The following is a 23,785-nucleotide window of genomic DNA, read 5'->3' as shown; positions in this document are numbered from 1 at the left end:
CCTACAACCTCCTACCCCCCAAAATACCCAAAAGCTACAAACATTAGCCCTCCTCCATTACTCTGCCAATAATTATCACTCTGACCCCCATCCCCACCTTAGTTCGTCTGACTAAATTATACTTCAAGATCTGGCTCAAATGATATCTTTTTCTTGGAAACTTTTCCAGGACTACTCCCAATTTGTAGCTTTCTTGTTGGCCTTCCTCACAAGCTTCGCTCTCGCGCGACAGGCTTATATTTGTTTCCTCTGCATTTACTCAGTACCTCCTAAAATGCCTAGAATTTAGCAAGCACCAAACACCTGTGGATTATATGACTGAATAATTGAATGAGTGAAATAGTTCTCTCTCTTCCTCAGCACCATATCCTCTAACAAGCAGCTGTGAGGGATAAATTATAGTCTTTGCATAATTTCCTCTAACATCCTAACCCTTACCTCTGTCCTCCACCTCCAATTTTCAAGCCCAAGTAGGTTTTTCAAACCATGGCTGAACTCACCAAAACCACTTCCCTCTCCTTTTTGTTGGTCCCTGATCTGAGAATGATCCTGAACTGTTTTCTTCAGTTGGTCTTTCTGTTTGTGCTCATGTCCACTTTGGGCTTTCTCCATTTTCTCATCTTCTGGGAAGATAAAAGAAAACATTGTAGGGTAGGGAGATGAAGAAGAGAATCTTTGTAGATAGTAAAGGCCAGTTAAAGAAGGAAGAAGAATCATAGCTCAACAGTTTCAAGTCTTGGGCTGAAAATTCTCAGTATGCCCACTGTCCAATTCCCTAATTTCATGGAGTAAGTACTTGAGCCAGGTGTCAAAGTGTATCTGACTATACTTACGAGTGGCCTTCTTTCTTTTGCTTAAGGAGAGTTTATTGAATTTCTTCTCAGAGGGTGCAGGATCTGGCTGGCCTGGCTTAGATGTCTTTATCTCAGGGATTACTCCACCTTCCTGAGAGGCTGAAATCTCTAGAATATGCGGTACCACTACCCTCTCTCTGCAAATAAGATTTTTAATTAAAAGGTATAAAGGGGCAATTTGTAGTACCCCTCTTTTGAAAAAACCCAAGGATAAAAGTTAGGAGGACAGAAGAATTGTAAGCTCTCTATGGCCTCCTGAGGTCATTTTATCCATCTACTGGCCTATTTTTCCCAACTCAACTCAAGTGTCTTTCCTGAGATGAGAGAAATCTATAGAGATATGAAAAATGACTAGATAGATAGATAGATGGATAACCATTTATCAATATTAAGTCCACCCTGTGATCAACTCGCCTCACTGGGATAAACTTACCCATCAGCATTATTATTATCAGTAGTAGAAGAAGCAATTCCTGGTTCCTTGTCTAACTGGGTACATCTTGTAGGCTGGGCACAGGAAGTCTCTGCAAAATCAAGGCTAGATTCCATCCCTCCCAAAACAAAATACTATAAGCAGAGAAGCAATTAAAGAAAACAACTACTCCATTATTTCCAACTGTAAACTTTCATTAAAATATCTCCCGTCAGTTGCCTGGAAGAGCTTACCTTTGGACTTTTGCCACACCATAGAACTTTCAAGTTTGTTTTTTTTTTTTTTTAATATTTATTTATTTATTTGGTTGTGCCAGGTCTCAGTTAGTTGCGGCAGGCGGGGTCCTCAGCTGTGGTTCACAGTCTACTTAGTTGCAGCTCACCGGCTCCTTAGTTGTGGCATGAGAACTCTTAGTTGTGGCATGCATGTGGGATCTAGTTCCCCAACCAGGGATCGAACCCGGGCCCCCTGCATTGGGAGCGTGAAGTCTCAACCACTGTGCTACCAGGGAAGTTCCAACTTTCAAGTTTTTTAATTCTCAGGAAAAACTACAAATCTACATCCTTCTGCAAGCCTTTCCAGATTGATGTGCCTATTCTAGGATAGCCAGGTAATATTAATTTTATTGTGTGTACATAACAGAAATTTTATGTACCATGTTTTATATCATTTGTTCCTCAAACTTTCTCTAGGAATGGAAGTATACCTAAGAATAGCTGAAAATGTCAAACCACTGTCCTTAGCCTCATGACCTTATGGAGAAGGCCTTACGACCTATGCTATAGAGTTCCTTATTCTAAAATCAAATTCCTGAGCATATGTTAAAGCAGTATTAGAAACAGAAATATACAAGGGTAAGTGGAGACTAAGTTCTTCAAATCTGGGAAAAATAATTTATCTTTTCTATGAAGATTGTAAACATATAGAAATAAATTTAAATTACATTTAAAAAATCTAGATGAGACTATTTTTATATTCTGAAGTCAATGTAATCTACCTTTCTAAAAGTCTGTACCCTCTGTCTAAGGTGGTTTAGCTATAGTCCTCTTGATAGAAGATGAAGTATTTAAAAATACTTCAAAGTCTCATCTAATATTTCCTTACTTAGAAAGATGGAAGGAAGGAGAGAAGCTATCGACTTACTCTACCCCTCAGATAACAATTTCTTTGCCAAACTGAAACTCTTTTTCTCTCACTAAAAGCCATACCCAAGCACTCCTGGAGGGACTTCTGTAGCACAATCTGGACAATCTCCTCAAATTCTGCATTGGTAAGAGTTGATTTTCCCTGCAGAGAGAAGGGTAGGGGAGAAAAACTGCTCATCTTTCCCCAGTCCTCCTCTGTGACTAGTCAAGGAAGCCTCCTTTAGATGAGGCAGTAAGTTCACAAGACTGAGAGCATAAAGTCAACCTAAGGATTCCATAAATTCTATCCCAGATCTCCTGGGAGTAAAGGAGTCAAAGAAAAGGAAAAAGTTTATAAAATTTCTGTCTACTTCTACTCTCACCTCCATCCCACCTCAGCCCCTCCCTGCCCAGTATGCCCTGCTAAACACTTTCATCAAAACACTTTTTACCTCTTCGAGAAGAAAATAGAAGCCCCAAAAAGAAATCAAAAACTGAAACTACAGGATGAATTTTCCCTGTGGGATTTACCACATTCAAATTTATGTTATAAATATTTAAATGTCTTCTGAAATGAAAAGATCCTGTTTGCCCAGGCTGGGTGACTAGGAGAAACTGTCCCACTAGAGCCCATCATTGTGATTTTTACCTTTTCCTTCTTCTTTGCTTTCTTGTTGTCTTGAGCCCTTCCTTTTATCTCCTGGCCACTGCCTGTACCATTCTCTTCGGTTGTTTTCTCCTTCTTCTTCTCTAACCTGGCCTTTAGCAGGCTTGGCCTGGTCTCTGCCTCTGGGGAACTGATCCCCAGGATCTCCTCCTTCGATGAGTTAAGGTTACAGGGCATCAGGCTATGCAGTTTTTGTGCAGGTGGGGCAAAGGTTTTCTTTGGTCCCTTCCCGCATTCTGAAAGAAATGTGATCATCAAATGGAATTTATGAAATATAGAATCTAACACAGAAATTGCCAAACACTGCCACTGATTGACTATATCAGAATTATCTGGATATGAAATATTGATTATAATATTATAATATTATATTATGAAATATTATGATATGAAAAAAATAATAATTATTTAACAAATTCAGATTCCTAGGCCTTCCTTCCCCAACCCTCCCAGCCCCCGACCCTCTCATCCCTGCCCTAAGATTCTGATGAAGTAGTTTGAAGTGAGGCCCAAGAATCTGTAATTTTACAAGGCTATCTAGATGATTCTGATGCACTACCAGGTTTAAGAACCACTGAGTAAGTCAAAGGTGATAAATATAAGTATGCAGGAAACTGAATTATTCAAATGTGAAAATTTTTTTTAATTTGCTTGTTTTAACTTTGCACAAAATTTTAGGGGAAATTAGAGAAATTTTTAAAAACCTAGTCAAAATCTACAAACGATGCAATGAAAATTGTACTGATCCTCCCAGGTATAAGTAATGTATCTTTCTTCTGAGCTTCCATAATACTTTGTACCTGTCCTGTGGCATTTACCACATTTAAATTCATGTTTTAAATATCTAAATGTCTCTTCTTTCCCTACGAGTTCATACATTTCTTGAATAAGACTGTTTCTAAGTCAAATATATTTCACTCAAAGTGTCTAGAAAAGTAGTAACTTTAACAAAGTGGACATGAAATACATGTGAATTGAGCTTCCCTTTGGAGGTAAAGGTGTCCAGATGACCAAGGGCTGAGAAAGAAGAGGAAAGTGACTCTTGACTCACCATCTTTACTCTGCAAGGTTGTCATCATTCAGCTCAGAAGCTACACTTTTCTTTATGCCTCTGTTAGAAAAAAGAAATGAACTGCTATGACTCTGAACATGATTTTTTAAATTTTATTGAAGCCTAGCTGATTTACAATGTTCTGTTAATTTCTGCTGCACAGCAAAGTGAGTCAGTTAAACTTATATATATTCTTTTTCATATTCTTCACCATTATGGTTTATCACAGGATACTGAATATAGTTCCCTGTGCTATACAGTGCTGATCGAACATGATTTTAAACTTTCTCCTCTCCCTGTCTTCTTGGGTTCAGGGTCTCTTTGCCTGGGACACTTGAACTACATTTTCTGCCTTCTTGACTACAATTCTACTCCTCAGCAGTGCCAGTTACATGCTGGAGGATAATAAGAGTTGCTGTTTTAAAGATCAGCAACAATCCTTAGTGTTTTAAGTTTCTAGAACCATGTGCAACATGAGGTAGGCACTTGTAAGTAGGTAGAAATGATAGTGGTAGTGATTTGTTAAAAAACAAAATTCAGGGGCTTCCCTGGTGGCACAGTGGTTAAGAACCCGCCTGCTAATGCAGGGGACACGGGTTCGAGCCCTGGTCCGGGAAGATCCCACATGCCGCAGAGCAACTAAGCCCATGCACCACAACTACTGAGCCTGTGCTCTAGAGCCTGCGTGCCACAACTACTGAGCCCACGCGCCTAGAGCCCGTGCTCGGCAATAAGAGAGGCCACCGCAGTGAGAAGCCCGCGCACCGCAACGAAGAGTAGCCCTCGCTCACCGCAACTAGAGAAAGCCCGCGCGCAGCAACGAAGACCCAATGCAACCAAACAAAAAATTTAAAAAAAAATTCAACTGAGTAAATTTTGAGGAGCGTATTGGCTTTATTCAACAATTCACGAATTGGGCAGCATCCAATCTACCAGATAGACAGGAGCTCCAAGGAGCTATACAAAATTAAAGACTTTTACAGGCAGAAGGGAGCAGGAACAAGGAAGTAATACTAGGCAAAAAAAAAAAAGCAGGTTGGTCATACAAGGTTATTTTCCTTTAAGGGACTACTGGAGTCTATCAGGCAGATTACCCAACTAGTGCTGATCAGGCAATTCCTGATTGACTGGTTTAAGATTCCATTTCTGGGAGACCTAACATTGTAATTAAGTTGTCTTGGTTTAGTGACTTGGAGCTTAGCATAAGCAACCCCATTTGGTGCCTCTTATTAAAACAAGACACGTTTTTAACAGCCAGAAATATAAATAGTAGTAGAGTAGTGGTAGTAGGGTGTGGACAGTCCTGGGAGTTAAACAGTGAGTTTTCTTCAGAGGGATAACCTCATTTCACAAGGTTCTCCTAAATACTTAGAAAAAAAAAAAACCTATAAATTCTCCTACCTAATTCAGACATCCCTATGCATAGAGAACCCCCTTTATTAACATCACTATAATGTATATCTTCCCTTTACCTAGATCTTCTAGTCTAATAAATTTCCGAATGTGCTGGATTCTCGCGATTTCTATTCATGGCTCAGAAATATTTAGTAATCAGCAGAGGTCCCCAGAGAAGCTAGTAATAAGAATCTAGCATATTCACTCTATATCCATAGTTTATCTGTAGCTATCTACTCACAGATGTTCTATACAATATCAGCATGCTTCATTATTTCTACCAAAATTGTGACTAATAATAATGAATAACACTTATTGAGAACTCACTATAAACTTTGGATATGTCATCTCATTTAATTCTCCCAATACATCTATGAGATTGATACCATTTTACAATTGGGGAAATTGACGCTTAGAGGGATTTAGAGACATTAAGTAATCGATAAAGTGGTAAAAATCAGGATTAGAACCTGTCTGATTTATAAGTTTGTGTTATGAACTGTGCTACTCTACATCCCAATCGTCTAGTTCAGTAGTTCAGTGCTTCACAGTAATTTTAATATCACAGCACACATGTAAAGCACACATTAAAAGTACACATTGAAACACACAGGAAATATTTCTAGGTACTCTAGGGTAAAAGGACCAGGCTGCCCACATCCATATAAAACTGAGGGATGGGAGTGGGGGGCCTCCAGCCACACTAAAGGCTGAAGAGGTTAACACCTCTACACAGCTATAAGTCATTTGTGACCCAGCACAGTGCCAAGACTCATCTTGTGATGTTCCAAGAACTTGTACATTTTTCCAGTTTTCACTTTCCACCATTAATATTATTTCTACCCAGCTGTGGTTTGCCCAAAACCTCAGTGTTAATACATGGTAGAGTCAAGATGAACCCAGGTTTTGGCTTCTAAATTCTAATAACATGTCTGTTCTTCTCAGTGATCTTATTTCTGGCTGTTGGTTTTGAGTACTTTGAAGGCCCTGGACCTGAAACTCAATCTTCCAACTCTGCCATCTGCCACTATAAAGAGATCCAAAAGCAGCATAAAATGGATCTTTGGGTTCATACAGTCTTCCCTCTAAAGGGGCTGAAAATTTTACGACCCTCAAATGGCCAAGCTAAACACTCAGTTGTTCAGGGTGTAGAATTCCTCCCTCCAGATCCCAAGATGAATTCAAAAGGTACTGGAGACTTGACTTAGTGTGGCCACAGCATGGCTGAATATAAAGTATTTTTAATTTTTTTTTTTTGGTATTTTTCTGTTCCTTTTCTTCATTCCATAAATGCGAATAATTGATATGCGCTATTCTGCAGTAACTACTTTTCCTATATATTAAGAAGCACATTTTATCATTGTTTCCATCTTAACTTTTCACCACCAACTCCCAAACTTATTTGACTCTGGAAAAAAAGCAAGTGGGACATTGGGGGAGAATCACTGCAGCAAACTGGTCCCTTCTTTATGATAATCCTAAACAGAAGCCAGAAACTGGATAAAATTAGGCTGCAAAAGGAATAATATAAAAAAAAAAATTTAAAAAAAATATTAAAAAAAAAAAAAGGAATAATAATAATAAATGACAAACATATCTTCTCCCAGACTCTAGAATTCCAAAAATGATCCTGAGAAGTCCCTATGAAGACAATCAGAATTATAAAACTATACTAAATGAGAAAAACAAAATGAAAATTAGTGTACCTGAGATGACAAAATTTGATTTTTTTAAATGTTCATCTATATAAGATGCTTGTGTATCCATAAACTATCTCTGGAAGAATACACAAGAAACTGACAAAAGTGTCTCAGCAGATTGGAAACGGGTGGCTGGGGGTGGAAATGAGCTCTCTACTGTACCCTCTTGTGTAACTCTAGCATTTTATACATATACCACCATTTCAAAGTGATTTTTTAAACTCTATTTTTAAAATAAAAAGAGTATTTTAATCAACCTAAAACGGCAAAATTTTTCCAATATTTAGGTTCAAATCATTATCTAAACCTATACTGACCTCTCTAGGCAAAAGTGTGTTACTGGAGCCCCAACCAACTAGATAAAATTGTGGATCACTGTTGAGTTAATAAGATGTAGTAAATATACAAGCAGCAATGAATACTGGTTTTCCTTAACCTACAGTGAGGGTGTGATGAAGAACATTACTTTTAAATAAAATCTCTAACCTGATCAATAGAGAAGGGAAAGTCTGGAAGTCACTGTCTGACAAGCCAAGTCTCTGCTCCTCTGTTTCAGGTGAAGTATTTTCTCCCACAATAACGAATGTTGAAATCTACTTCAGAGAGAGAAAAACAATTTTAAGGAAGTTAATAAATATACAAAATACCACCAACTTTCACCTGGCCAGCTATGAGATGACTGGGGGCTCTAGACCCAGGAATAGGGGCTCTAGACCCAGGAATAACATTTGAGGTTCTAATTTCTTTTTTCTGACCTTAGATGAAAAAAGAGAGACCAAAAAATCCAATAAAGCTTTAAGTGTGAAAGTAACAGAAAGTTCCATAACCAGATCCTAACTACTGAACTGACATAAGAAAGAAGGGTGAATAAGGAGGAGAAAATAACTTAGAAATAATAAAGGGAACCAAGAGAAGGTGAATGAGCTGTTCCAAAAAATAGTTTTCTTTCATTTAGAACACTAAAAATCATGACACTGATTATAGAATGAAATCACCTAGCTCAGCAGATCTCAAAGTGTGATCCAAAGACCCCTGAGGGCCCCCTCCCTTTTTCAACTACTTATCTGTGTTAGGCTGGGTTTTCTCATACTTTTCAACCAAAACAAGATATCGTAACAGATTGAATTCAGAAACAGATGAAAATCCAGCTGTTTTCTATTAAGCCAGACATGAAAGAGATTTGCAGAAATGTAAAACACCATTCTTCATACTAAATTTTCTTTCATTTAGGAAAATACATTTTTCATTAAAATATTATCTATGTTAACATTATGTAATGGGTTTATTATCGTTATTTTAAAATTAATAAATAAATGTTTAATTTTTTTCTCAGTTTAATTTCTAATATACTAGTATCAATAGATCCATAAATAGATATAAACCAATCTTTGGAATCCTTCATAATTTTTAAGAGTATAAAAGGATTCTGAGACCAAAATGTTTGAGAATTGATCTAGCTAAATAAATTCAGTCTTGTCAATATTTTTCAAAAAGCATTAATCCTCCTCCCCCTTCCCCCCATTTAGAATATGTTCACAAATTTCTCCCCTCTTAAGTATCCAATTATTCCCTCTTTATATTGTCCCTGGAATCCTTGGTCTAAAAGAAAAGAAACCCTTTAGAATTGTCCTCTAACACAGACTCCGTGAGCCTCAAAAAACTGTATTTAAAGACTATATTTTGAAAAAAAAAAACAAGAAGACTATATTTTGAGCAGAGAACAAGAAAGATCGAGTTTCTGTTCTCACCGAGCTGACATTCTAGTGGGAGTAGTTAGACACAAACAAAAATAAGTAAATATATATTGTAAAATAAATAAATAAAGACTATATTTTGGGAGCAGTTTTCTCAGGGTTACTTGAGATGCTGCCTCCCAGGCTTGAAGTCCTCAGTATGGCCACCAGATAAAACATAACTCTTAAATAAATAAATAAGGACTATATTTTAAATATCCTTTAAGCTGGAGTTTGATTTCTTTTTGTCTTAATGTCTAACGGCATGTAGATCCCTGCTCATTATCATTCCTCCGTCAGTAAGAGGTTTTTTTCTCTCTCTTCCTTCCTTTCTGTCTCCTTCTTTCTTTCTTCCTTCTTTCTCTCATGTGCACTCAGCAAGCATGATTTAAAACTTTTAACAAGACAGAAGGAAAAAATGATCCCCGCTACGCTTACTGCCCATAGCAGACTACCTAACAAGACATTTCCTGTCATAACTAACTGAACTAAACCTTTTACATAATCTTATAAATAAATTAATGGTGACTAAAGCTTCTCGGTTCAGAGAGTGCAAGGAAGCACAGAGATACAGGCACTTATCACCGAAACAGACTCTTTCTTTAGGACCCTGATCCTGGTTCAGACCCTTGCTATCTAACTCCCGAAAAGCTTCCATACTTGCCCCAAACTATTGCCGACCTCACACTAGCCTTTTGTGTTGTTTTCGCTTACAGGGGTCATGCCCATGGACTCCCAGACTCCGGCAGCATTTTGCCTCACAGAGCACCAAGGCGACGTCTGGAACAATAAAAGGCCTAATTCCACCTTATAAACCAGAGGGAAGAACTTTGACGGACCCACATTTTTCCCTCTCTCTTCCCTCACCAATTCTGCCTTAAGCACAGCATTTAAAACCGGAGGTACCACAGAACCAAAACTCCTTGACTCCCCTCAAAGGGTAAAACAGTGGCTTTCTAGCCTCTCCTCCCCATCAACAACTCCCCCACCATGAGAGAATTTCGCCTCAGCTCCCGCTCCCCACCCACAACCCGCGGAGGCACCAGGATCCGCATTCTCGCTCAGGTCCGTCGTCGCCCGCCGTCGCCCGCCGTGATATTGAGTTACTTTTGTTTGTTTGTTGGGAGTAAGTTTGCGGTTAGAGATTCTGAGGACAGGGGTTAAGAGTTGGACGGCACCCTGAAGAGAAAACTTCTCAGGCGACAGGTGCCAGGATTGACCACGCCTAGCACCTTCAGCTGCAAGCGGAGAAGCACCAGCTACCTTCTGGAGAGATGAGAACCTAAGGGCGAGGAGCACAGTGGGCTAAGGCAGAGATTCTCCAAGCACCTCGAACCTCGAGCCACTTTTCCCGCCACCAGGGAAAGGCGCGAGGCCACGCACAAGCTCCACCTCCACCCCCACCGGCGGCGTGCTCGCAGGGCTAAGGCGCATGCGCAACTGGAATCGGCTTCTGCGTCTGCGCAGCTGAGTTATTTCCGCCATCTTCCAACAGAACGCCCTGTAAAACTACAAATCCCATAATCCTCGTTGGCCTCCCCTTTTTTAGGTGGCAGCAATAGCGCCTGATCGTTCAAGATGCACATCTTCCTTTTACTAACTTTTCTCCGTGCCCCAGACTGCCTTTTCCTTCCTCTGGGAATCGTGCACTGATTCCCATTCTTCCTCTTACTCTCCTTCATGCCCTTATTTTGGTATTTTATTTTGAGACTCTCCTTAACCCCATTCTCGCCTCTTCCTCCCTCTTCTCAGCCACAGGACCCGCACCCCAAGCGCTGTTGGCAAGGAGAACGAGCCACCAAGCACCCTCTGGAAAGGCCGTCGAGTAGCTTCTTCCCCATTGACTGAGGCAGGGGGTCCCCAAAGCAGGCCAAAGCCTCTTCTCCGCCCACATTCGTTTTTATATAAGGCGGCGCGAAGCCGCAGCGTGTGCTCGGGAAGGCCTGCGTACGAGGGGGCGGTGGTGGTGGGTGTACTGCTATTGGCGGCTGTGGTGGGCGTCGGGGTCGCTCTCCGCGGGCTGGGGGGCTCGTGCGCAGACGTCGGGTGGTGGGCGGAGGCTTTGGTGTCCGGGAGGTGGGTGGGGAGGCGGAGAGGAGGGCGTAGTGTCCCCAGGTGATTGCGATTGGGGAAAGGCGGAGGAGCGAGAGAACTACTCGGCCATTTCGGGGGAAGAGGAAGTTGGACAACATTGCCTGTTTTAGTATTTTTTTTTTTCCAGTTCAGCAGAGAGTATTTTCCAGGGGGTGAGTTAAAATGACCTGTCATATTATACTGAGAACAGTTCGTAGGAAGACGGGCAGTACGCTCCGCTCTTTCCCCTCCCCTACTTTTAGGTGCACCCCTCCGCTCCCTCGGAAGCCCTTCTAAATAGGTGGACACAGGGGGCAACCAGGTCATGAATAATTCATGAGGGCCGCCCCGTTCCTTAGCCGCGCCCCTCCGAGTCGTGCTGACGCATGATGCGTGTACCAAACCTGAGGAAGCAACGTAACAGTCCCCGCCCCTAGCACGGAGGGCGGGGCGTCATCTCCAGCACGTGCTGCATCTACCCGCGCAAGCCCAAAAGGGTGTGCGCAGGCGCTGCCCACTAGGGGGAGGAAGGAGGCGGGGTAGGGAGGTTGCTGGTTTAGAGCCGGGCGGAGACCGCTGAGACTCATTCCTCAGGAGCAAGGGTCGGGTGTCAAGGAGACCTTTTCACACCAGCTCCCCGTCCCCCGCCTACGGTGGGTGGGATCGCGCGGCAGAGACAAAGGATATCAGTAGGGACGGACATAGCTGCGAAGGGAAGTAGGGTGTCAGTTTGGGGTGGTGGGCTTTTGTGGGGGCTGAGAGGGGCTATATTTAAACTCCCGGAGCCGTTAAGTTGGTTCGTACTCCGATGCGCGCGCAACCAGGGTGGTGGCGGAGTGCGCATGCGTGATTCCAGGGAGAGAGGAACGCGCCCCAGCAGTGCGCGCTCGCGGCGAAGCGGTAGTGGTAGTGGAGAAAGGGGTTGGCGCACGCGCGGTTGATTCCTCGAGTTCGGGTCTCGCGGGCATCTTGTTTTGGTCTCGCGGGCGAGTAGGGCGCGCTTCGGGGGAGGCGCTTGGGCGCGAGACTAGGGGAGAGAAGCAGAACTGCGCGCGCACTCGCGAAAGGGGGGGGGGGGAAGCGAGCGGGGTCTAGGAAAGGGGGTTAAGCCCCCGGTCCCCCCGGTTGCCCTCGACTGGGACGGAATAAGGGGAGGAAATGATCGAGATGGCGGCGGAGAAGGAGCCGTTTCTGGTGCCGGCCCCGCCGCCGCCGCTCAAAGATGAGTCGGGCGGAGGGGGCGGCCCCACTGTGCAATCGCACCGAGAGGCAGCCTCCGGGGAGCTCCGCGGCGGAACACAGCGTGGGCCGGGCCCGCGCGCACACTCGGCGGGATCCCCGGCTTCTGGGGCCGGCAAGGAGAGCCCCGGGGCTGCATCCACCCCTCGGGGCGGTCAGTCGCAGCAGCAGCGAGGGGGCGGCCCCCAGGCGCAGTCGCACGGGGAGGCCCGCTTGTCGGATACCCCCGGGCGAGCCGCTCCCCCGGACGTGGGGGAGGAGCGACGGGGAGGGGGCGGAACAGAACTGGGCCCCCCTGCTCCTCCTCGACCCCGTAATGGCTATCAGCCCCACCGGCCCCCTGGGGGAGGTGGGGGCAAGAGGAGAAATAGCTGTAATGTAGGGGGAGGTGGTGGAGGCTTCAAACATCCGGCCTTCAAGAGGCGCAGGCGGGTCAATTCGGACTGTGATTCTGTCTTACCCTCCAACTTCCTCCTGGGGGGCAATATCTTTGATCCATTGAACCTGAATAGTCTCCTGGATGAGGAAGTGAGCCGCGCACTCAATGCGGAGACCCCAAAGTCATCCCCACTTCCGGCCAAGGGGCGAGATCCAGTGGAGATCCTCATCCCCAAAGATATTACAGACCCTCTCAGTCTCAATACTTGCACTGATGAGGGCCAAGTAGTCCTTGCTTCGCCACTCAAGACTGGTCGGAAGCGGCATAGACACCGGGGACAGCACCACCAGCAGCAGCAGCAGCAGCAGGCAGCTGGAGGGAATGATAGCCACTCCGTGCTGCCCACAGCCCCCCTCAGTTCCTCACTCCATGGGGAGGGCACCCCGCAGCAGCAGCAGCATGGAGGCCAGAACCGGGACGCCCCCGAACCCTATGAACTCAACACAGCCATCAACTGCAGGGATGAGGTCGTGTCTCCCCTTCCATCTGCCCTACAGGGTCCCTCAGGCTCCCTTTCAGCCCCTCCAGCTGCCTCAGTTACCTCTGCACCCCCGTCTTCCTCCTCACGACATCGCAAACGTCGCAGGACTTCCAGCAAGTCAGAGGCAGGGGCTAGGGGTGGAGGCCAGGGTCCCAAGGAAAAGGGCCGAGGGAGTGGGGGAGGCCGCCACCACCTCCACCCACTACCTGCTGCGGGCTTCAAAAAGCAACAGTGCAAGTTCCAGTATGGGAATTTTTGCAAGTACTATGGGTACCGCAATCCTTCCTGTGAGGATGGGCGCCTTCGGGTGTTGAAGCCTGAGTGGTTTCGGGGTCGGGACGTCCTAGATCTGGGCTGCAATGTGGGCCATTTGACCCTGAGCATTGCCTGTAAGTGGGGCCCGTCCCGCATGGTGGGCCTGGATATTGATGCCCAGCTCATCCACTCGGCCCGCCAAAACATCCGACACTACCTGTCCGAAGAGCTGCGTCTGCCACCCCAGACTTCTGACGGGGCCCCAGGAGCAGAGAGTGAGGAAGGGACCACAACCGTCCGAAAGAGAAGCTACTTCCCAGCCTCACTGACAGCCAGCCGGGGTCCCATTGCTGCACCCCAAGTGCCCTTGGATGGAGCAGACACATCCGTCTTCCCCCACAATGTTGTCTTCGTCACGGTAAGAGGGTTCACAGGCTCTTGGGATAGGGGCCAGGAATAAAGATGAGATTAAATGGGAACATGGCAGGGAAAGGTTATGACCCAGAGGGTGTCTGTGCATGCACCCCTCCCTAGGAAAACCAAGTCCTCGAGAGAAGGGTCTGAATCTGCGATTGATTCCACAGGGTGTGTCTCCCCCCCTATAACTGGGTCGGGGGATGGCGGGGGGTGGCTCTACTTGGAGTCCTTTCTCATGACTGCAAGCCCCAGAATTGGGGCAGACTCCTCTTGCCCTGCTCTTGGCCAGTACTGTAATCCAGACCTGTCGACCTTCCCCGTTAGAGGATGTGGTCCAGATGAAGACTTGTCCTCCAACCTACTGAAGGTGCATGAAGGGATGGGTTTCAGACATGGAATGTCTTGGGATGCGGGGGGGGGGGGGGGGGGGGAGAATTAGGGTAGTGGCTGACTAATTACAGTTTCTGTCCTTTGATAGGGACCTTGTTTGCATTAGATGCAGAGTTGATTGAGTGTCAGTGGCCAGGAACCTAAGCGGCTTGGCCTTAGGTCATCTCCATACTGACCCTAGATGGTGGGATGGGGAAGCATCAGAAAGAGTACTGTGGGGAAGCAGGAGAGAGTGCCATGTCTTCAGTGTCTGTCCCCTGACTGCAGGTGGATTCCCATAAAATGCTCCAGTTAGGCCAGCTACAGAAATAGTTGGCAGTGTGTTGGGTTACAACCTAGAAGAATGGACTTTGCAGAGGGTGGTAATGATCTTATCATCCAGAAAAGGTTTCCTGAGGGATGGGGTTCTTCCATTTCTCTGGGAGAAAAAGAATAGGCCTGAAACTTCGCCAGTCCCAACTACAGGGAAGGAACCCACAGGTCTCCCCTTTCAAACCTGGGTTGGGGCCCTTTGCATAACGTTGAATCTCTCAGCTTAATGACTGTGGGGTGGGAGTAAGTAGGGGACAGGGTCTTGGGAGAACCCCACCATTCTTTCTCTGCAATTTGACCCCCGCCTTTGTGATCTCGTGGATAATTTGCTCAATTTAAAGTTACCCAAGCTCCCTTTTTATGATTGGCTTACCACCAATAGAAAGCAAGAAAATGAGACTCAAACAGGGCACCATTTGGGAGTTATTTTGAGGAGTGTCAGAGCAGATTGTGGCCAAGGACTAAAGTGAGGCTGCAGAGTGGGTTGTGAGGGGGCAGTGGTTCTTTTATGCCTCTGTTGACCTCACCCCCAATTCTTGCCCTCAGGGTAACTACGTGCTGGATCGAGATGAGCTGGTGGAGGCCCAAAAACCCGAGTATGATGTGGTGCTCTGCCTCAGCCTCACCAAGTGGGTGCATCTCAACTGGGGAGACGAGGGGCTGAAGCGCATGTTTCGCCGAATCTACCGGCACCTACATCCTGGGGGCATCCTGGTCCTGGAGCCCCAGCCTTGGTCATCCTACGGCAGGAGAAAGACTCTCACGGTGAGTTGGGGTTTCTGTGGAAGTTGGGCCTCTCCTTCCTTTAGTTGAGGCAAGGAAGGCCTCAAAGAAGCAGAAAGAGGACTTTCTGAACAAGGTGAAAAGGCCCCCTGGGTGGGCATCAGCCTCCACCAGCAGAGAAGGCAACGAGCTAAAGTGATCCCTTGCCCTCCTCCCTAGGAAACAATCTACAAGAACTACTATCGAATTCAGCTGAAGCCAGAGCAGTTCAGTTCCTACCTGACATCCCCAGAGGTGGGCTTCTCCAGCTATGAGCTTGTGGCCACACCCCACAACACCTCCAGAGGTAAGGCTGGCTTATTTTGTTGGGGGAGGAAGGGAGGCCAGTCCTGGCGCAGGGTGCAGACCCTGTGGAGTCTTAAGGTCCTGCCAACCCCTCCTGATTGCACACTCTTCCCTCAGGCTTCCAGCGTCCTGTGTACCTGTTCCACAAGGCCCATTCCCCCAGCCACTAAGTGGCCCCCTGAACAGAAAGTGTGAAGCTGCCCGCTGCTCCAAAGGACCTGGGGGGGGAAAGGAAAGTATCCCAAGGTCTTTTCTTTCTGCCTCCAAAAATAGTTCCCTCTCCTGGATCTGCAGAGAAAGCTTTTCCTGTGTTGCTGCCCCAGCCTCTTCCCTCCACCTCTGGCACCTAAGCAGCAAGCCCAGCTGTGCTGGAGTCACCATCATCTTCCTCTCCCCTAGCCCACTGGGCTGGATGGCATGGACTGTTTGCTGCCCTCTGTTCTCCGAGGGCATGGGAGGTGGGGGGTATCAAGTTCTCTAGCCTCTTCCTCCTGTTCTCCCAAGGAGAGATTCCCATTTCTCCTCGGCCCTTGTCCCTAGCTGCGTTTCAGTGGACCACGGATAGACGGACTGAGGGTTAAGAGGGGGCGTTGCTGGGGAGGCATGCAGGTACTGTGAAAATCCTTCCCTCTGCTTTCCCTCACTGGGAGAGGGGGTTGGGTTTGGAATGTGAGAACAGCACAATAAACTTGATGTTTAGGGCAGTGGCCCACACACCTGTGTCTGGCACATTCTAGTTTGGGGGGGGACGGGGGAGGGGGGTGGTGGGGTGGGGATGGTGCCTCCTGGTAGAACCTGTGCTTCCTCTCTACCCAAACTATAGTCTTAAGGAAGAGGGCAGGTTTTTCAATGGTTGGGAAGGTTGCTGAATGCTAACGAAACCCACACACAAGTGTACAGAACCCTAGGCCAGGAAAAAGGGGTATGTGAACTTTGATGTGAAACTTGAAGAATCCATCTATCCTCCCCCAAAAACACACTGACAGAATTTTTTTACGTAAGCTTTTGGCACAAGGCTAACTTTGGACGAGTTAACCGTGGAGTCGAAGTGGAACTAGGAAAAGGCACTTTTAGGACCAGACCACCTGCCTGCTCTACTTCTCATCACTACCAAGTTCCTTTAAAGGAGGGCCAAAACCTTGACTTTCTGGCAGCTTCCAACCTGAGGCTTGACCCCATCTCAAGGCTCCCAAGAAGAGTCCCATTTGTTAGCAAAACCACTTTATTCTCATAGTTTAAAAACAAAAAAATACGAACTAGCAATCCAGGGAGCCTCCAAGTCTACGCTTCCCATCGCCTCAGTGTCCGATGCATAAGGAAGGTATCCTCTGAAGGGCGGGGCCGGAGTTGAAGCCGGAGAGGGGGCAGACCTTCCAGGGTCAGGTGTGGAGATTCATAAAATAATGTTTCTGGATCACACAAAATGGTCATGTCTGGCCCTGGCCCAGGTGGCTCCTGTTGGAGCACAAAGCAAGGTTACCTTCGGAGCGGGGACAAAACCCCTGGCAGTTGGGGAGGAGGGGGGACGGAGTAGGGGAGACTCAAGCTCAGGTCCCTCACCTTTGGAGGCGGGGCTCGGGCCTGCGGCGGCAGGAGCGCCAGTTTCTCCCTCAGCGCGGCGTTCAGAACCTGTTCCTCGGGCACCTGCAGGCTCACCAGGTCTCGGAAGAGCCGCTTGGAGCGCGGCACGTTCAGCCCTGAGTTCGCAGGAGGAGCGGAAGTGAGCGGCGCCTCGCACCCCCGCTCCCGCGCCCGGCCGGCCGCCTGCCCCCCTCACCCTCGGCCACGCTCTCTTCCAGGCTGCAGCGGGTCTGGAACGACTTTCTCAGCTGTTCTTCCACGGCCTTCGCGGCATCGAACTGGCCCCCGGCTGCGGCCCGCGCGGCCTGCAGCTCGAAGCTCAAGGCCAGGCTACTCTGCTGCGCGGGCGTCCCCAGGTCCTGCGGCGCCGCGGGCTTCTCGCTCGGTGCGGCGGCGGCCGGCGGCGGCTCGGACCGTACCGGGGAGGGCGGCGCCAGGCGGAAGCGGACCTGGAAGCAGAGAGCGGGGCGGTGAAGAGGTAGGCGCGGGGTCGTCGGCGGGCTGGCGGCCAGGCCTTCCCCCAGCTCACCTGTCGCCCCTTGCGGGCCCCGCCCCGCCGGTCCGCCCGCCCCTTCCGCCGTCCCGGGCTGCAGTTGGACCGCCCGCGCCCGGGGCTCTCGGACAGAGGGCTCAGGCTCAGGCTCAGGTCCAGGCCGGGCTCCGGCACTGGGGCTCCGGGCTCGGGAGCTCGGGGTTCTGGGGGTGGCCCTGGGTCAGCCACGGCCTCTCCCCCTTCCACCGACTCCAGCTCTGACTCCTCACAGCCCATCATCTTGGGGTGTCTGCAGGGGTGCGGGGTCGCTAGGGGCCAAGGGTCACGGGACACGGACTCGCCACCTCCTCTCCCCCGCCCCTCTAAGACCGGGCTACCGAAAACCGTTAGCGCCCGCCCCGCTCTATTGGTGCGCCTAAGCGTCACTTCCGTTGCCCCGGTCCCCGCCTCCCGGCAGGCTTCCGCCCACAAAGCCTCGCCCCGCCCCCAGGCCTGGGTTTTAGAGCTGAAGCCCTTGGAAGCTCTACGGGTCCTCATTAGGACCATTTTCATTTAGAAACTTAAGGTACGGCGTCGTTGCCCTATCCAATCGTCACCACCTGGCCTCCGCTGGAATCCGGAGTGTGTCAGTCCTCCCTATTAACGGTCCAGCGTCCCCATACTGGACCTCCCTACTCCGTGCCTCCACAGCATCTCCGGGTGTTCCGTCGCCTCCGAACTCGGACCGGAGCTCCCCAGTTTGAGTGAGGGCGTGGCTCGCTGACTCCAGCCTCGGGCTCCCTCCTAGGCGACCGTAGTTGCCTGGGCGACAGCAGCCTCATTCCGCCTTGCGGCCTTTTGTGACTTTTTCCCCTTCGAAGATCCACTAAAATATTCATCTATATAAAAAATAAATATCTGCATATAAGTACAGTTCTAAAAAAATTTTAAAAACTATATAGAACTTAATACATACACACACACACATACACATACACACGAGTACAAAACTGGTAAATGTTAATGAGATTGGTGGATTATGTGAATGGCAACATCCTGGTTGTCACAGTATAGTATAGTTGTGCAAAATGTTACTGCTTTAGTCGGTTCATGCTGCTATTAACAGAATACCACAGACTGGGTGGCTATAAACAACAGAAATTGATTTCTCACAGTTCTGGAGGCTGGGAAGTCCAAGATCAAGGTCCTGGCAGATTCCATGTCTGGTGAGGAACCACTTCTTGGTTCACGGGTGGCTATCTTCTCATTGTGCCCTCACATGGTGAGAGGGGCAAGGGAGCTCTCTGGGGTCTCTTTTGTAAGGGCACTAATCACCTAATCACCTCCCAAAGACCCCACCTCCAAATACCAACACTTTGGGGATTAGGTTTCATTATAGGAACTTTCAGGGGACACAAATATTCAGTCTATAGCAGTTACCATGGGGGAAAACTGTGGAAAGTGTACGAGGGATGTTTCTGTATTATTTCTTACAACTGCATGTGAATCTACAGTGATCTCAATAAAAATTTTAATTAAAAGTAATGCTGGGGCTGGGAAGAAGGGCAGTGTATGAGGGTGGGTGTATAGAGGAAACAAGATCAGCCAAATGTGGGTGATTGATTGTTGAAGCTGGGTGATGGGTACATGGGGGTTTATCATAATATTTTTCTTTACTTTTGTATATATTAGAACATTTCTATGATTAAAAAAAAACTTTGGGTTTTTGGGGTTTTTTTTTTAAAGGAGGCTGAGATAGCTTTGGCACCCAGGAAGTGTTGGAGCTGAAACTTGAAACTGCACCCTATCCCCCAACCCTCAGGCCTGGGCTGTGATGATGGATATAAATGCCCTACAGGAACGCTAGCCATGAATTCAGTAAACTCAATTCCTCAGTCTTAAAATCTAGCCACTTCACCTCACATCAATCAGAATGGCCATCATCAAAAAGTCTACAAACAGTAAATGCTGGAGAGGGTGTGGAGAAAAAGGAACCCTCCTACACTGTTGGTGGGAATGTAAATTGATACAGCCACTATGGAGAACAGTATGGAGGTTCCTTAAAAAAATAAAAATAGAACTACCATATAATCCAGCAATCCCACTCCTGGGCATGTACCTGGAGAAAACCATAATTGGAAAAGATTCATGCACCCCAATGTTCATAGCAGTAATATTTACAACAGCCAAGACATGGAAACAACCTAAGTGTCCATCAACAGATGAATGGATAAAGAAGATGTGGTGTATATATATATACAGAATGGAACATTACTCAGCCATAAAAAAGAATGAAATAATGCCATCTGCAGCAACATGGATGGACCTAGAGGTTATCATACTAAGTGAAATAAGCTAGACAGAGAAAGACAACTATCATATGATATCCCTTATATGTGGAATCTAAAAAAATGATACAAATAAACTTATTTACAAAACAGAAATAGACTCACAGACACAGAAAACAAACTTATGGTTACCAAAGGGGAAAGGGAGGTGGATAAATTAAGAGTTGGGGATTAAAATATACACACTACTGGGCTTCCCTGGTGGCGCAGTGGTTGAGAATCTGCCTGCCAATGCAGGGGACACGGGTTCGAGCCCTGGTCTGGGAAGATCCCACGTGCCGTGGAGCAACTGGGCCCGTGAGCCGCAATTACTGAGCCTGCACATCTGGAGCCTGTGCTCCGCAACAAGAGAGGGCGTGATGGTGAGAGGCCTGCGCACCGTGATGAAGAGTGGCCCCCACTTGCCGCAACTAGAGAATAGCCCTCGCGCAGAAACGAAGACCCAACGCAGCCATAAATAAATAAATAAAATTTAAAAAAAAAAAGACTTTAAAAAAAATATATATATATACACACTACTATGTATAAAATAGGTAACCAATAAGGACCTACCGTATAGCCTATATAGCACAGGGAACTATACTCAGTATCTTACAATAACCTATAATTGAGGAGAATGTAAAGACAATGAATGTACGTATAACTGAATCACTTTTCTGTATACCTGGAACTAACACAACATTGTAAATCAACTGTATTTTGTTTAAAATAATTAATTAAATAATTAAGTTTTAAGCAAAAAGAATAACTATAAAACATTTTTTTAAAATCTGGCCGCTACCTCTTCTTAGGCCTGGATACAGAGATTAAAACAAGCCATTACCGGGAATTCCCTGGCGGTCCAGTGGTTAGGACTTGGCGCTTTCATTGCCGGGGTCCTAGGTTTGATCCCTAGTTGGGGAACTAAAATCCCGCAAGCTACGCAGCATGGGCCAAAAAAAAAAACAAGCCATTCTGTTTGCCAGCTTATGTTATGGGCCTCCAAGAAGTGCAAAGTTCACCGAACAACTTTAAAGAAACAATATGAATATGAGGATGGGTAAGTGGAGGTGAGGGAATGAGGGGTCTCAGTCCAACCTCCACTCTGCCTAGGATTTTTTTGGCTGGAATTGCTTGTGCTCTTTTTTTTTTTTTTTTAAATTATCATGTACATATTTATGTTAATACAATTTGATGTTGCTCTTCCTCTCTAAAAAAAAAAAAAGAAGTCCCCCCTTTAAGACGGAACTGATAAGCAAGGAAGATTCCTTCTCTATCCTGAACTTCAGAGTCCCCTCATGGTGGCATGTTCTAGAGCTGTACCCTCTTCTGCAAAGATGGATTCCAGTTACACACCACACCAAACCAAGCCCTGACTGGGGGCAGTAGAAGGTGCGAAGGGGGAACCCAGGAGGAGGGAGTGAGGAGAGAGATCGTAAATGTGGTCCAGGAACTGACCCCCCCACCACCACCACCTACTCAAAGCAAAGGAGAGGAGAGACAGAGAAGCTCCCCCGAACCCCGTTAACTGAGATTGCCAAGTGAGGGGGCCCTGCCCGAGCCCTCATCAACGAGCCCCTCCCTCCACTCTCCAGGCTGGGGAGGTCCCACCTCTGCATCACTTCCCATCCTGGGAAGGGTGGGAGAGGAGAGAAGAAACAATGCTGAAGGAAGAGAGAAAGGAGCACAAGAAGACCCCCAGGAAGAGGTCATGCTTCGCGCTCTTGGGTTTTGTCTTGATGGGTTAGACTCACCAGGCAGTGGTGCTCCGTTTACTCATCTAGGACAGGCAATCCCAGACACGGATCCTGACTTGGGAAAGACAAGGCTAGGTGCTGGAAGGGGTCATTCAGGGTCATCCCTGAGGTTGTGCTGGGCCAGACACTATAGGTGGGCTAAGGTGGGACAGCAGACAGGACAGGGTCAGAGGTCCTTCAAGGGACCATGCTGTTGAGTAGCACCAGCATGCATCCAGCACAGTGGTGTGACTGGGACCATGGCAGCAGGCAGCTAGGAAGACCCGCCCCAGCTGAGAAGGCAGGGGAAGAGCCAAGGTTCCATCCAGGAAGGCGCCTCCAATAGGGCCCAGACACGTCAAAGAGATGAGGCAGCAACCCTCCGCCACCACCCTCTGCAAACCCCACGTGCAGGGACCCCTCACTTCCCATCTCCCACTCCCAGACTGGCTGCTGCCGAGGGGTCAACCCAGAGACACCTCCACACTGTGTCCCTGTCACACAGGGGGTGCTGGAGGATGGGAGTGGCTGACCTTGCACTTCAACAGCTGTAACCCACCCCCCAGCCACACACACATCCAGGCTCCCAGCCCCAGTGTACTTTCCCATCCTACCTAATCTCAGGGGTTGGCAGGGTAAACCACCCCCCAGCAGAGGGCCTGAGCCCTCCACTCCTTTCTCTCAACCCAGAAGGAACAGACCGACATCTGGAGGCGAGGGCACAGATCCGGCTGCCCGCCAACGCACTGACTCTGAGCCCCTCGGCCTGGCCCCTCCAGAAGCAGGGAAAGGAACAGGAGGGCCAGGATGGCACCCCTTATGTCTGAGTCTCCAGGGATACGGGATGAGACCAGCTTCTGGGATGAAGGAGAGTTGAGGGTAGGGAATAAGGTCTCATTCGGAAGAAGCTGTCCACAGTCTGGGTGGGGTAGAGAATGAAGAAGAGGAAATTGGATGAAACTAGGAAAACAGAGAGAAGCAGGTTTTCAGGGTTGGCGGTATGGAGAATTCAGTGGAGCTGGGCTTGGCAAAGGGGAGAGCACTGGATTGCGAGCCTGGGCTTACTGAGGAGGGGATGTCCCTGGTGTCAACACAGGGAACAGAAGCTGATGCCCATTGGTTAGGGCCTAAAAGAGCCTGGGGAGAGGCTGGTCAAAAACCACTGGAGCTACAAGAAAGGGGATAGAGGCCATGAGCAAGGTGGGTGGGGTTAGAGCCACAAAACATATGGCCATAAACCAGGAAGATGGAGCCATGGGTAGGGGAAATTTAACTATGCAGAGGGACACATGGTAAACTGCTGGCCTTACCCTGGGATACAGGTCCTAACAGATCTCTGCCTGGCTGAGAGTCGGCACCGCAAAAAAATGGGATGGGGGCAGTCTGTTACTCAATGAGGGTGGGCACACAGGATGTGCTGGGGGATCCCTAGGGTGAAGGGTGATTCCGCGGAAACCTCTAGATCAAACAGGGAGATGCTGGCGTGAGGTCTTTGCACAGCCCGAGGCTGGCTGGTGGAAGAGAAGGATCAGAGTCCCTCTGACTCCACTCTCTGCAGTGGTCCCAGGACCATCTGCCAAATGCCAACACAACAGGAAAAGACAGGGTGGGGTGGGGGAAGGAGAGGAGGGGGAATGCTGGAAGGGATGGGAAACAGAAAGCTTCCAGGTAGGGATGAGAGGTGCTCTAGGCGAAGAGGCGAGACGGGGGGTCAAGGGGGGCAGAGACAAGGTATTGGGGGCTGGGACATCACGAAGTGACCAAGAGGCGGGGGCCACGTTCCCCAGCAATAACCTCAGCTTGGGCAGCTGTGCAGAAACTTGAGGAGGGACCAGGGCCGGGGGTAAAAGGGAGAAGGCCTGAGAGGGAACTGAAGCTCTGAGGTCCTGCCTTGGTCCTGAGGCTGCAGGGGGTTCCAAGATGGTGGAGAAGGAACCCTGGCTCAGAGCCCACTGGTGTTCACCGCTGCTGAGGCTATGGGAAGCTCGGGTGGGGCAATAGGACTCTCCTCCCCAAAAACTACTGGGACGGGGGATCC

The 23,785-nt window shown here is 47.9% G+C and overlaps 3 protein-coding genes across 14 annotated transcripts in view; 1 reads left to right on the top strand and 2 right to left on the bottom strand.

Annotated features, from left to right (window-relative positions):
- Positions 1 to 11,401, bottom strand: part of ZCWPW1 (zinc finger CW-type and PWWP domain containing 1) — a 31,222-nt gene extending 19,821 nt beyond the window's left edge. For 4 of the 11 annotated variants that reach the window (XM_082361654.1, XM_082361662.1, XM_082361663.1 and 1 more), the window contains exons 1-8: positions 10,221 to 10,906; positions 7,711 to 7,820; positions 4,130 to 4,189; positions 3,061 to 3,314; positions 2,496 to 2,574; positions 1,288 to 1,378; positions 834 to 991; positions 501 to 623 (exon numbers count right to left, since the gene is read on the bottom strand). In XM_082361654.1, coding sequence (XP_082217780.1) covers positions 501 to 623; positions 834 to 991; positions 1,288 to 1,378; positions 2,496 to 2,574; positions 3,061 to 3,314; positions 4,130 to 4,157 — 733 coding nt within the window. In that variant the 5' untranslated portion in view covers positions 4,158 to 4,189; positions 7,711 to 7,820; positions 10,221 to 10,906. The other 7 variants (XM_082361664.1, XM_082361658.1, XM_082361661.1 and 4 more) reach the window with 7 other exon arrangements.
- Positions 11,402 to 11,598: 197 nt separating this feature from the next.
- Positions 11,599 to 16,347, top strand: MEPCE (methylphosphate capping enzyme). 2 transcript variants are annotated; one of them, XM_082361652.1, is made up of 4 exons: positions 11,599 to 13,862; positions 15,110 to 15,328; positions 15,506 to 15,632; positions 15,905 to 16,347. In XM_082361652.1, exons 1-4 carry the CDS (start codon positions 12,189 to 12,191, stop codon positions 15,979 to 15,981), a joined length of 2,097 nt encoding a protein of 698 aa, XP_082217778.1. In that variant the 5' UTR covers positions 11,599 to 12,188; the 3' UTR covers positions 15,982 to 16,347. The 2 variants fall into 2 exon arrangements, with proteins under 2 accessions (XP_082217778.1, XP_082217779.1); XM_082361653.1 differs by having other exon boundaries at positions 11,601 to 13,862; positions 15,749 to 16,347.
- A 488-nt stretch (positions 16,348 to 16,835) lies between these two features.
- On the bottom strand, positions 16,836 to 18,266 carry PPP1R35 (protein phosphatase 1 regulatory subunit 35). The gene is made up of 4 exons (XM_082359851.1): positions 17,742 to 18,266; positions 17,409 to 17,661; positions 17,192 to 17,328; positions 16,836 to 17,086 (listed from the first exon to the last, which is right to left on the bottom strand). The coding sequence occupies exons 1-4, from the start codon at positions 18,255 to 18,257 to the stop codon at positions 16,913 to 16,915; spliced, it is 1,080 nt and encodes a 359-aa protein (XP_082215977.1). The 5' UTR covers positions 18,258 to 18,266; the 3' UTR covers positions 16,836 to 16,912.
- Positions 18,267 to 23,785: the final 5,519 nt, after the last annotated feature.

Source organism: Balaenoptera borealis, assembly GCF_965194805.1.
Source record: "Balaenoptera borealis genome assembly, chromosome: 16".
Lineage (NCBI taxonomy): Eukaryota > Metazoa > Chordata > Mammalia > Artiodactyla > Balaenopteridae > Balaenoptera > Balaenoptera borealis.
The sequence above is the reverse complement of the archived record's forward strand: the minus strand, read 5'-3'. Positions and strand labels throughout refer to the sequence as shown.

Excerpts from the sequence above, each read along its gene's own strand:
- PPP1R35 (XM_082359851.1), bottom strand. The coding sequence starts at position 18,257 with ATGAAAATGGTCCTAATGAGGACCCGTAGAGCTTCCAAGGGCTTCAGC. Across the intron at positions 17,662-17,741 it reads GGGCCCGCAAGGGGCGACAG|GTCCGCTTCCGCCTGGCGCC; the intron begins GTGAGCTGGGGG and ends CTCTGCTTCCAG. Across the intron at positions 17,087-17,191 it reads CCCGAGCCCCGCCTCCAAAG|GAGCCACCTGGGCCAGGGCC; the intron begins GTGAGGGACCTG and ends GTGCTCCAACAG.
- MEPCE (XM_082361652.1), top strand. The coding sequence starts at position 12,189 with ATGATCGAGATGGCGGCGGAGAAGGAGCCGTTTCTGGTGCCGGCCCCG. Across the intron at positions 15,329-15,505 it reads GCAGGAGAAAGACTCTCACG|GAAACAATCTACAAGAACTA; the intron begins GTGAGTTGGGGT and ends CCTCCTCCCTAG. Across the intron at positions 15,633-15,904 it reads ACCCCACAACACCTCCAGAG|TTCCCTCTCCTGGATCTGCA; the intron begins GTAAGGCTGGCT and ends CTCCAAAAATAG.